This window comes from Tasmannia lanceolata, unplaced genomic scaffold (genome assembly GCF_043159265.1).
Source record: "Tasmannia lanceolata isolate RefF3 unplaced genomic scaffold, GAP_Taslan_0.1 ptg000016l, whole genome shotgun sequence".
Classification (NCBI taxonomy): Eukaryota; Viridiplantae; Streptophyta; class Magnoliopsida; order Canellales; family Winteraceae; genus Tasmannia; species Tasmannia lanceolata.
The window spans coordinates 19,929,969-19,943,276 of NW_027518693.1; the positions used below are offsets into that span (position 1 = coordinate 19,929,969).

Genomic DNA, 13,308 nt, shown 5'->3' on the forward strand with positions numbered 1-13,308 from the left:
AGTCAACATCCTCTTCAATATCTCATTCCTTGTGTAGAATTAAACCAAGATAGTGAAAGATATCCGTCTTAGGTACCTCATGTCCAGTCATATTTACTACAATCTCGTCTCGCCTGTTTTTCCTACAATCCAAACAGCCTATAAAAAAACAATAGAAAGATCAGAAATAGAACCACCTTCTATGCCATCCATAAGTATTGCTTGGAGTGCTTCAATTTCCATCTCTTTTCTCTTGGTCATAGTCTGTACACAAATATTTATGAGAAACATGAAACAGAGAAGATTTTGTAAACCAAATTAACATGAATTGTGTAATGAACACAGACTATATGTACTGTGTGTTTGAAGTGATGACATCATGCCAGTTAATCTTTAAGATTAAGCAGCATCTGGAGAACGATAAATAAGCATGCATACGAAAACAAATTAAATTTCAAAAAAGATATCCTGGCCCTCTATTAAAACATAACAGCAGAAAATTTAATCTATGAATTAATTTTTATAATAGTCAGAAAAATCCCACATGTACTGAGAAATTTGCAAAAACATCTGAAATAAGCAAACAATCAAACTCTGTACATTTCATTCAGAACTATGATGTTCAACACTTTATTAAGTAGACCGGGAAGAGAAAGAAGAGTCAGCACCCCAAACCTAAAAATTGGAAGTTTTATATCAGTCTAGATTTTATATGATGTGTGGTCGTATGAACCCGTATTTATTAAAATGTACGGTACAGCCCCACATTGTAGGATCATCGAAACCGTCCATTCATCTATAGATTGGAGAGTTAGGATCGATTGCCCTATGAAAATGATATCTGGCCAACAAATGAACGGTTTGGATCATTTTATGAAGAATATGAAATCTCTGACTTGGTGTAGAATACGACATCCCTTGAATATTCTACAACCCCCACCCACCCGCACCACAAAGTATCTATAGCAACTCACTTGGGTCACTTTCTTTTAAGGGAACTGCTGGCGTCCATAGCGAAATGCCGCATCAGACCCGCCACCTCTTCAATGGAGACAACAGCTGTTTTCTTCAGTCAGTCACTAGGTGGCTGGTCTGAGATGCGACAGACCAGCCTCGAAATGCCTTTTGCGATGATGGACGCTAGCAAATCACTTCTTTTAAAAGATCCAAACCATTCATCTGTTGGCATCAACGTAAATAGGCTTGCCCGGAAAATCTTCTCCATAGGATGATCCTAACCCTTCAATCTGTAGACGGACAACACCATACGCAAACCTCTATAGATGAAAGAGTCAGGATCATCCAATGGAGATTATTTTTGGCGACATGCTTATTTACAATGGGGCTCAAAAAATGAATGGTTTGGATCTTTGAAAAAGGTGGGCCAAGATAAATTTTCTAATAAATACATGTTATTTGGGGTAGGTTACGTGGGTGCATGTAATTTTTTTAAAATAAAGTGGGGCCCACATTATTCAAAGATCCAAACCATTTAGTTGGTGGTTAGGATTGTCCTTTAAATTACCCTAAATGAGATTTATGGATAGTTTCATCTGTACACAAATTGAAGGGTTAGGTTTACCCTATGGAGATGGGTTTTGGGGCACAATCTATTCTCATTGCGGCCCAACAAATGAACAGTTTGGATCTCTAAACGAAGGTCCAATTGAATGGTGTAAATCTTTGAAGGTAGGCCTCATTGTATTTTACAAAAAATACACACACCTACTTACAAACACAGTATAAAGTGTTGTACATCTACATATGGGAGGTTACAGAGGATCATCCTTTAAATTTGGTTGTGAATAGTTGATTCCATCCCATCTTACTAAAAAAAAAAGAAAATGAAAAAAAGGAACGTTGTTGTCAAATATTCTGAATCCTCTACTTGTTATTAAGAAACATACTAATGTGAGCTTTAGTTTATGGCTGTGTAGACAGGAAATTCCTCTGATAACAAAAATAGACCCTTACTTTAGATTCTTCTGAAACCATAATTCAACTTGCATTACTATATTCATGTGGTGTGAAACAACCAATTACTCCAGAAGCTTAAGCTGTTAGAGTTGGTGTTATTTAATCATTTATATTTCAACATGTGGGACCCAATGCCTCAAGTATTTCAAGAGAAATATAACACATGTCCAACTAAAATGGATTCATTAAGGCTAAATTGTTCATCTTTCAAGCATACCACAACATTGTGCCTTAGGTGAAGTCAAAAGTGATGTATAACAAGACAACAAAGCAAAATTCACTTAAACATACACAAACATATGAGAGAGAGAGAGAGAGAGAGATTTTCACTTGACCTGCAAAAGAAATGGAAAACAGGGTTAGCAAGTTTTGGGTAGAAACAAGTACCTACTCTCTTAGTTTGTCATGCTATATTTTTTTCTTCTTTCTGTAACTAACATGAATTTAAAGTTATCGAGTTGTGGTACAGAGCTCACCGAGAACCGTTTCATCATCGTTTCAATTGTCTCCTTAGGGTCTTGTCGTGTTTGTACATAAGCGTCGATCTTGTTCATCTCCTACAATAAGCTCTCACATATTATTATTATTATTAATTGAATGATTTATATACCAATGTTATTTATGCCAAGCAATGCAAGACTTGAGCTATCGACGCAGCTTATGATAATCCAAACACAATGAGACCAAAGGCAATAAATTGAAGTAATGGCGGTCCACTTGATCAATGGATACAATCAGTATGAAGTGCACTCAAGAGTGATAAGAGGGGAAGCGTATGACAGTAAATAATACAAAGAATAATAAACAGTGCAAGGAAAGTTAGACAATATGTAAACAATAAGAATGTGCGTGGATAAACTGAGAAAGGCTGAAAAAAAAAAACGTAGATGAATGATAATAACAGAGCTTGGTTATGAAACCGTTGTAGAGATATTTAGGGAGTACAGACATCATTTCTTTGCAAATAATATTTGCTCAATAATGTACTAATATGTCTTGAATTCTTCCATTATAGTACCGTATAGTTTACCCAACTAGCGGGGTCCAGGGCCATGGCTGTGGCCCTGGCTGGTGGGGGTGCAGGGGTAGTGCACCCCTTGCCCGATGGTTCGTGGACCGAGCCGCAGACCACTAGGTTTATTATGCTATTGGGGGTATTTTTAGTAATAGTACCATGTATTTATATTCTCTAAGGAGCTCCATTTTAGGGTTATGGGAAACATATTCGTTTTGGATTATGTGTTTCTTATTTATTTTATTTATTGCTTTCTTTGTTTCATTCAGATTTTCGTTCACAACTAAGTGGAGATATGTTAAAGTATAAAAGATAAATAACACCTTTCTCCAACAGCATAAGCTTTTGGAGAAGTTGGTAAGTTGACATGGTATCAGAGCCAAAGGTCTCGAGTTCAAGCCTCCCGGATAGCAAAAAAAATCCACATGCGATGGTCCGCCTAAAGTGGGACCACATGTGCCACGTGTTTGCCGAGTGGGCCACACGTGAGGGGAAGTGTTAAAGTATAAAAGATAAATAACGCCTTTCTCCAACAGCATAAGCTTTTGGAGAAGTTGGTAAGTTAACAAGATATATTAAAGGATATAACAATAGGCTGCAAGTAGGAGAAACTTTGTGGTGAAGGAGACGAGAAGATAACAATAAGAAAAATGAATTTGGCTATATCAGTACCAGCTTGGTCACAATATGTTTCAGAGTTTGATGTGCATCTATCAAAAACCATACAAAAGGTCAGAACATAAATGGTTTAGTTTAGGAACATCCGAACATGCTTTGATTTATATCAGAACATAAATGTTTCAGACTTTGCTTGAAGGATGCAATTTGTAAACTACTTTGGGTGGTGATATATATATATATATATATATATTTGAATCTATTCAATTTCCTCTCCACGATATTTTACATATGAATCTACCAAAATCTATTCATTTAAGTGCAGAATGATGCCTTACATTTCCTTTTCGTGTCATAAGATGGAAACAACTGTTGCATAGAAATTATTTTCCCGTGAAAACAAAACATGATAATGATGAACTTCTGAAAGGAGAATGGGTGAAGTGATGAAAAGAATAAATTGGAACTCTTCAAAATGGGAGAGGAAATGATTGTACATAGAATAACTAAAACCAAGCGGATACACAACAGAGCAGTAGGCTTAAATGCAGACCAAAATAAAATCAGAATGGCATATGTATGGCAGAGTTTAAAAACTTGGAGTCTGATGAAAACTCGGTCAAGAAAATGAACGACTTGGGAGCCAATGATTGATAGTCAGAGGAGTTTTTGACTGGCTTGATAGGGCAGAATTTGGATTTGGATGAGAAATAGCACAAGGTAAAAAGGAGTTGACTTGGGAGAGTCGATGATTGACTTGGGGAGTTTTAAAACAGTGATATATAGTGCTCTTCGAAAAAAGAAAACAAGATTATCCCAAGTTCCCAACTCATGGGTGGCTCAAGAATTATGGTAGATATGATTTAGAGTAAGAGCAATAAAGATGTGCTTAGGGAATTGTGAAAAAAAAAAAGGAAAGATAGAAGATATTTTTTTTCCAAAGATTCCCATTTGGTCCATTTACGTCATACCTCTCAAATCAATATTCTATTTATATTTGTCCAGTCAAATACGATTACGGTATTACTATTCATAATTTGAATAAGAATTGCTATGTTATTTTCGAGATTTTATATGGTGTAAAGGCTTACAACAAAACGGTAGGCGTATCGCCCTTGATATTTGATCCAACAGCAGCTCACTTTTTGAGCTTTTTGAGGAGCTGCTGTTGGATCAAAAGTCAAGGGTGGTACTTCCACCGTACAAAAGGCCTTATTGTTGTAAGCCCTTACACCATATAATTTCTCGTTATTTTCATCCAACGTGCGCCAAAAAAACTATGTTCTATAGAACCATTCCCATTTCATTTGATTTCAGTCCATTCAACGGATGACCAAAATTGTCAGCAACTGGATCAATCAAAGCATGATATTATAACATACCTCTATCCATGTCGCTAGATTAGGCCTGCCTGTTGTGCTGTCGTACTTCTTCACTTCTAAGAAGAAGATCCGAGATCTTTCAATAAATGGAGCATACACAATATCTACCTGATGGTTACATATTATTCATGAATCAAAACATTGGGCCATGGAAATGAGAATTAGAAAATAATAAAAATCTCTTTACTACTTATTTCATCTCTATCTATTGAGAATAAAATGTAATATCTTTTGTTTGTTAAGAAAACAACTAATCCAGTTGCAGTAACATGGAGATCTAACAGTGTGAGAAATCATGGAATACTATTGAACTATGCAACAATAAATCTCATCAAGGCATGTGAACTAAAACCACATATTTTTCTCTAAATACCTTGTATATCTGTACCCCATGAGTTAGAGGTTAAATTTCAAACACAACTCTTCTATACAGTTACACAAACTCGATTTCTTCAACAATTCCCTAAAATACATACTATCAGTGACAAGTACGGTTACTCGAGTAGGGACACAACCTCCCAGAATACAATGAGACCTGCCCACAACAGCATAGTGGGCCCACTTTTGATTCGTCGGGAGCATCCATCTGATAGGCCCTATGTTCAATTTCCATTGGCCCCAAAATCATCCAAACCAGACAATCCTAACATCCAATAATATGTATTTTTGGTCATTGAATGCAGACTGCTGCTTATACATGTTTTGGACCATTTGCATTCAACAACCAAATATACCTATTATTGTGTGTTAGGATTGGAAGATAAGCATGATTTTTGTTCCATTGGAGATCCAACATAGATCATATCAGAGAGATGATATAGAAGCAACCAATGGTAGGGACCACCATGAAATAGTGAGTATGCCTCATTGTATTACAAGTCATGCCCTCGGAAGCATTTCTACTTCAGCACATACTATTTGAACACATGGGGCTGAACCCACAGGGATAGAAATCCTTGAATAAGCTGCTCTTGGGATTGGCTATCATACTTGGATAATGATAGCTTGAAGAAACCCCTAGGATTAGGTAACCTGCTTGTACCGTATATACCCTATTCATTGGGGCTGTTCTCGACGTTAACAAAGGATAGTCGATTGCAAGCCTATCCAAGGATAAAATAAAAAACACTGATCGATGTTTATTGCAATCTGTAACGCTCTGAAAAATTGCAAGCATCAGTTGTATTTGGTAAACAAACATATAAAGGAGAAAAGTATTGGAATCTAAACGAAAATGAAGAGAATTCTAGCCTATAAAGAGTAACAAAGTAAAGTTATTACTTACCATACTAAATTGTCCAAGAAAAAAAGGACCATCATCAAATTTAGAAAGTGCACTTTCTATGTAATCGAAAGATGCACCTGATACAGATTATTGTTGTCAGTCAGTCTGTAATTTAATTTCTTGCATAGTCAAATAAAATGCATAGAAAAAAAAATGTTTTTAATCTCACCAACTTCAGATTCTGCATCTCCCTTGGAAGCAAATGAGCTAAAGATGACTTTAATGAAGGAGTCACTGTAAGAAAGCAACTCTTTAGCAAGCTCTCTCTTGGTGGGACCCTACAGTTTTCAATGCGGCATTGTCAAAATGTTGAAGATAAAGAATGATTAGCATCTAAGTTCCAAATAAAATTTCCTCATCTTACAACAGGGAGAAGTGCAGGGCCTTCAAAGTGGTTATCAATATATTTAATTAGATCCAAGCTCTCCCCTCGGATTTCGTTATTATGCTCAAGTGCAGGAACCTGTAGAAAGAAAATTTTATAAATATGCAGTGTTTGGGAAAAGGATTTCATCAGAGGCAGTGTTATTTTTCCTGTCTAGATAAAAATTGTTGTTAAGTATGTCAATAGAAAAAGAACAGATGAATTTATGCAGATGTGATTAGAACAGTAATCTTGTCCAGAGGTGTTACTATGTCATTGAGTGATAAGCTTCAAAACAGAACATGGAGGTAACCATTAAGCCCAAACAGAAGAAATCTGGAATAAAGGAAATACTAAATACCTTTTTTTAATGGTACTAAATACTAAATATCATATTGTGCATAAATATAAGTTTCAACAAGTTACTTCCTTGAGAATTAGGCTATACCAAGTTCAAAATCAAAAATATTTTGGAAAAGTATGGCCGTCAATAGCCACAGGTAAATATCTGCAAATGCCAAAATAATCTAGAAAACTAGCAGTATCTAACTGATGTCGTTTAGCAAATCATCAATATCTGCAAAATGATGTGTCTTTGTTGAGCTTTAGATATAGCCATTGATGATATCTGATTGCTCCGTGGCTCGTCTGCTCACTTTGAAATTTGGATTAATATGATGTGGCTGAGAATTTTCAAAAGAATTGTGGTTAAGAACACAATACATGGCAGCATTAGATGTAGCCATTGATCAGAACATTTTAGCATACAGAGGCTCCACTTGTGCTTAAGATAAAATCACAACAAATATGAAATAAAAAAGAGAAAAATAAATAACTTGCAACAAAGGTAGTGTTGGAGTGAAAAGTTCTAGCATTATGAAGAGCAAGGAATGTCTGGTGGTTACTTGTGCATATTTTTCCTGTCAAAACATGAGTATCTGCTACTACTTGTGGGGTTCCTATATCTGTTCACATATAAAAAATGACGCCGTGGAAGCCAGCGGAAAGAAGGCAAAGATCACCATCAACTTTAAATATCAAATAACTATAACCTAGAATATCTTCTAATTCCAGTGGGACCCAAAACAAGGAAAGAGTCTCAAATAAAAAAAAATTCTAAGGCCGTTTTGCTTATGGCATTATGCAAAGCTCTTGATGATCTATTCCATAACTACTAGAGGGAAAAATAAAAACTGAAAACCATAAAAACAGAATAAATTCATACAGAATCCAATAATTCTATCAATATCTCTGTTAAAAGTGTCAAAAAGATAAATAGAAGCCGATTTGTTCTAAGAGTATCACCTTATTTGGAGGGTAGACTTTCTCCTTGTACCAAGCAGGCTTATTCCACAAATCCATAGGAACCAATTTTATAATATCCTGCAATCCCTGCTCTCTCTCAAAAAGCAAAGAAAGGGAAAGGAAAAAGTAGAAGAAAAAAAGTACTCAAATTAGTCTTATTTAAAATGAATATAGACTGATGCAATACTCAAATTAGCCTGTCAAGAAATACTCAGCAACCTTGAATTGGAGTAACAGAAATTCCAAAGAAGCTTGTAATTAGCCACAACAACTTGATTCCAAATACCAAAACAAGATATGAATTTAACTAACTGAACCAAAACCTTATAATTTCTAGCAATCCATACGCGCTGCGCGAAAGGGCAATGGTAAGATGTATACAACCTTCACAAAAAGAACAAAAGGTAGTAAGCTAATGCCAAAGAAAAATTTGAAAACAAACATAAGACTGGATAGTTTCTGATTTTTTGAAAGACCCAGAAGGAGGAGTGGAAAAAACATAAAAATGGGTAAAACCCATCAAAATAAAAGAAAGAAAACATAACATTACAGTAAGAATAGATTGACCTAGTTGTTCCATCGAAAAGAGGTGGTTGTTCAGAGTTAATATCCAGACCAGGTGGAAGAACCTCCTGCATTTTTTCTGCAAACAAAGAGAAAGAGAAGAAGAAGAGATACGAAAGAGACGAGCAAAAAAGTACAACCAGCTTGTCGACTGCATAAAACTATACAGGAATCAAATACGAATTCAAGAAAACCGACACTCTGTTCACTTGTTTTCCCGGTAATGGAAAAGAAAATGTTTCCTCTGAATCTGACGTGGCATTAGGAAAAGAAATTCAGGAAATCTATGCAGGAAAAGTTTTCCCGGGACTGCTTCTGGACTGTTCACTTGCGCAGGAAAAGGTTTCCAAGGAAACTGCGTGCCCTTCTTTTTGAACTAGTTTCCCAGGAAACGAAATCCGTGTATTTTTGGTCGAAAATAAAATCCCTAAGACTCTGTTCACTTGTATTCTCAAGAAAAGAAAAGATGGGAAAGTAACCCAAATTTTCTCGAGAAACCATTTTTTCGTATGTTCGCGTGCTTTCTCGAAAAAGTAGGTAGGAGGACGTGGAAAATGTATGAAAGGTAAAAAATTGACGTGGAAAGTCAAATTTTCTGTCAAACTCCTTTGCAATTTTCCCATCTATTTCCCACGAAATAGATGGGAAAAAGGGAGGGATAAACTCTCGGGAAAATCCGTCGGGCTCCCCTCCTCGAAACATTCGCTCTCGCTGCAACCCTCCGACGAAACCCACTGGCTCCGTCACCATCTCCGGCGAGGAAAAAAAGGTTAGATCTCCTCTCTCTCTCTCTCATTTACTCCTTTTTTTTCTCTTTCTTCTTCAAATTTGGAATGCGTTATTGTTTTTTTCATTTCTGTGGGGTTAGTGGTGAATTTTTTTTAAGTTTTATAAGCTTTTAAGGTTATTAGGGCTCCGATTTGTAAGCTTTTAGGGTTTATTCTGCTTTGAGAGTTCGGTTTTGGGTATTTTTTTCATTAGGGTTTTGACAACCAAAAAAAGGTTTCGACAAATCCGGCCGGCGATTTCACCTTCTCCGGCGAGCTCTCCCCTTCGGCCAACCAAAAAAGGGTTAGATCTCGTATAGCTCTACCTCCTTTTGTCATTTTTTTTCCTTTTTTCTGCAAATCCAGATTTGGGTGTTGTTTTTTTTTACGGTTCATAGGATTCGGATTTGTACGGTCGTCCTCTTCTCGACGAATCCGGCCGGTGCTTTCACCTTTTTCGACGAGCTCTCCCCTCCGGCCAACTAAAACAGGTTAGATCTCGTCTCCCGCCCCTCCTTTTCTCTTTTCTTTTCCTATTTTTTGCAACTACGCCTTTCTGTGTTTTTTTTTTCATTTTTTCCATGTTTGTGTTTGGGTTGAACGTGGGTTGGTTAGCAAACGGAAAAATAGGGCCTGCATTTGGGACATCTGGGCTCGGAATTTGGAAAATAGGGTTTCAATTAGGTTTTCATTGTATTGATTTTAGTAGGGGCTCAGTTTTTTTGAAGTTTATTGTAGTGTTTATCTGTTAATTTTTTTTACAGTACTTTGGAAAATAGGGCTTCAATTAGGGGTGTCAATATATAATGCCTTGGTGGATGCTTGCTTGCATTTTTCAGTTTACTTGCCGTTTTATTCGGCAATCGGTAAAGAAGGGTTTTGTATTTTTTCGGGGATTTTAATGTGGGTGTCTGTCGTTGTGGATGATTGTTGCTGGATGTGGGAGTTTTATTTCAATTGTTGTGACTGTGGTTATGGTATCTTTGGTGGTTGGGTTCTTATCTTCAATTATGTGTTTTTTTAGTATTTCGTAGGGCTACCCTCATGCCTCGACAGCCAGCAGATAGGCGCATGTTGATCCTTCGAGCTGCAGCTATAGTAATATTTGCGGCAGCTGCAGTTACGCTTAGGGTTCGACTATACCTAGAGCAGAATATTACAAGAGCACCTTACGAAAGCGGCTACCTAACCCGTAGGACCTTTGTTAGACGTATCACGAATGCAGAGGACCATTGTGTTGCTCTTCTTCGTATGGATGTTCGGTGCTTCCGCACCTTCGTAGGCCTTTTCAGAAACACTACCTTGCTGGAAGACACAACTCATTGCACTGTTGAGGAACAAGTTATGATTTTCTTAAATGTGATTGCACACAACGAAAAGGAATCGTACTGTTAGGGCAACCACAAGAAGGTCTGGGGCAACTGTTTCAAAGTATTTTAATAAGGTTCTCGATGCTATTTTCATTCTGCAATACATGTTCATAGTACGTCCATCAAGGGAGACACCACGGGCAATCCTTGATAATCCTAATTTCATGCCTTACTTTAAGGTACGTTTACGATAGCTACGTATTTCGATTGTAGGTTGTTAGTAATTGAGGCCTGTTCACAGTGATGGTTGACATCTGAATGTCCATATTATAGGATTGTATCGGTGCAATTGACGGGACGCACATTCCTGCAAAAGTATCTCACGATACTCAGAAAAGATATATTTGTCGTAAGCACTTCCCATCCCAAAATGTGTTAGCCTGTTACGACTTTGACCTAAAGTTTACGTACGTCCTTTGTGGGTGAGAGGGGTCGGCATCGGACTCACGGGTGTTAGCATCTACCATATCAAAGCAGAACGGGATTCCTATTTTGCCAGGTAATAGTTACCTTATTATTCTGTTTGTACCGATGTAGTTCCCGTAGTATATAGATAATTTAAGGATAATCCTTTCTTTGATTGTAGGAAAGTTTTACCTTGGTGATGCCGGGTATCCGTGCCTGTCCCATTTTATAACTCCAATCCGAGGTATTGGTTACCATCTCAATCAGATTAGAGGGCGCAGACCTACAAAACCCGAGGAGTTGTATAACCAAAGGCATTCTTCGGCGAGGAATGTACTCGAGCGAACTTTTGGTGTCCTGAAGAAGCGATTCGGCATATTATATTCAGCACCCATGTACTCATATGACAAGCAAATCGACATAGTGTTGGCCTGTTGCTGCGTTCACAACCACATTAGGAGGGAGATGCCTAACGATGCCTACATTCAGGATGTTGACGATGAGCTAGCATTGCTTCCACCTGAAGAGGAAGAGGAGGAAGGACATGTTCCTCCTCCTCCTATTACCAGGGTCGAGGATTTAAGGGAAGGTCGTAACATTCGAACCACAATCATGAATCAGATGTGGAATGATTCAAAGTACGTCGTCGTCGTTAGGAAACGACATGGTCGCAACAGTTGCGCACCTGTGATTACATTTTCGATGTGTACTTTGTTGGAACTGTAGCTTATATTCCTTTCTTTGTGGTGTACTATTTTTATAGATACTCATTTGGTGTGCTCGGTTGAGATATGTTTATGTAATTTGTATGTTTGCTACAATATTAGTTAATGTAACTTCTATGATTGCTTATGCCTATTGGTTATCTATAATTCTATGATTGAATATTTTTTTATGAAGTGTTTCGAAAATTTACAGGCGAGATGGCAGCAACTACAGGTACAACGGATAAGAAGGTGAATGTCTCATGGAATCAGACTATGGATGGGACTCTCTTGGCAGCCCTTAAGAATCAGATAGCTGAGGGGCAGAAAACTGGTGCTGGGTTCAAAGAGTGCGCTTATTTTGCTGTTGCGAAGGACTGGTTACTATCCTCAACATGACCCTAACGAAAAAGCATGTGAAAAATCAATTGAAGACACTGAAGACAACATATAGGACTCTGAACTACATCATAAATCTCAATGGCTTTGGCTGGGATGAAACCATATGCAAGTTATCGGTTGACGAAGAAGTTAAGAATGAATACTTGAGGGTAATATTTATTTTTCGTATATCGCTTCCTCCATTTATAAGTTACATGTTTAAATAATATTCCGTGACAATTCCTTTCTTTTTTTACAGTTGCATCCAGAACACCAACGCTTCTTTAGCAAACGGTATCCCCTCTACGAAGAAATGAAAGCTGTCTGCGATGATGATTACGCACGTAGGGAGGATGTCAGAGATGTAAGAAGGGATCCCGCTCAAACGACGCAGGACACACATGGTGCTTCTTCATCGACCCTTCCGGTTGGGCTCGATGATATGGACGACAGCTTCCTCCGTACTCCGCCTCGTGGTAGAACTTCTTCATCTACACCTGGCGTAGATGTTAGCATGGGCTACAGTGACTCTTCTCCTATCAGGGGCCCATCTTCTGCTAGTGGTGGGAAGAAGTCAAAGAAGCGTCCTAATGCTGCACTTCTATCAAAGTTGCAGGTTGTGTCCTCCAGCATTAATAGGGTTGCTGATGCCATAATTACTGCTGGTGAGGTGCATAGCCTCCCTGACCTGAAAGATGCAGTGCTAAACATTGGAGGTTTCCCCATAAGTGAGCTCGTTGATGCTTATGTGTACCTGCACGGGCATCATAAGGAAGCTGAGGCATTCCTTTCTCTGGAGGAGATGGACCGAGTGGAGATGGTGGGGCGCATTCTGCGCCGTTTGGCTGGGTCTATGTCTTGAACCGTTTCGATTGATGGTTTTTTTTGTTCTTGGGTCTTGTTATGGATGGAACTATGGGTTACTTATGAACCTTTTACTTATGAACTATGTATGTGTTATATTTATATATATATTGGGTGTATTTGTTTGATGGAACTATGTGTTGTTGGTTTTATGGATGGAACTATGGGTGTAATAGTTTGATGAAACTATTGGTTTTATGGATGGGTGTAATGTTTAGATATATTAGATTTATGTGAAGATTGGGATCTTTGGCTAAGCGTTGCTTATCCATGGATGATATTTGCCTCTCATCTAAGTAAACGTTGTTTATCTATCATTTGTTGTTGA

General features: G+C 37.7%; 2 protein-coding genes across 2 annotated transcripts; one reads left to right on the forward strand and one right to left on the reverse strand.

Annotated features, from left to right (window-relative positions):
- Positions 1-2,282: 2,282 nt before the first annotated feature.
- LOC143847989 (glutathione S-transferase L3-like) lies at positions 2,283-12,132 on the reverse strand. The gene is made up of 11 exons (XM_077356758.1): positions 12,121-12,132; positions 11,969-11,995; positions 8,493-8,557; positions 8,249-8,309; positions 7,926-8,012; positions 6,621-6,719; positions 6,426-6,534; positions 6,257-6,333; positions 4,972-5,079; positions 2,433-2,513; positions 2,283-2,291 (listed from the first exon to the last, which is right to left on the reverse strand). The coding sequence occupies exons 1-11, from the start codon at positions 12,130-12,132 to the stop codon at positions 2,283-2,285; spliced, it is 735 nt and encodes a 244-aa protein (XP_077212873.1).
- LOC143847990 (uncharacterized) lies at positions 12,131-12,978 on the forward strand. The gene is made up of 2 exons (XM_077356759.1): positions 12,131-12,286; positions 12,376-12,978. The coding sequence occupies exons 1-2, from the start codon at positions 12,131-12,133 to the stop codon at positions 12,976-12,978; spliced, it is 759 nt and encodes a 252-aa protein (XP_077212874.1).
- Positions 12,979-13,308: the final 330 nt, after the last annotated feature.

Bases quoted from the DNA above. Each gene is read 5' to 3' on its own strand.
- LOC143847989 (XM_077356758.1), bottom strand. The intron at 8,013-8,248 runs GTTTTGGTTCAG...GAGAGAGAGCAG, and splicing joins GGATTGCTAGAAATTATAAG to GGATTGCAGGATATTATAAA. The intron at 6,535-6,620 runs GTAAGATGAGGA...TGAAAACTGTAG, and splicing joins GCCCTGCACTTCTCCCTGTT to GGTCCCACCAAGAGAGAGCT.
- LOC143847990 (XM_077356759.1), top strand. From the start codon at position 12,131: ATGACCCTAACGAAAAAGCATGTGAAAAATCAATTGAAGACACTGAAG. The intron at 12,287-12,375 runs GTAATATTTATT...CTTTTTTTACAG, and splicing joins TTAAGAATGAATACTTGAGG to TTGCATCCAGAACACCAACG.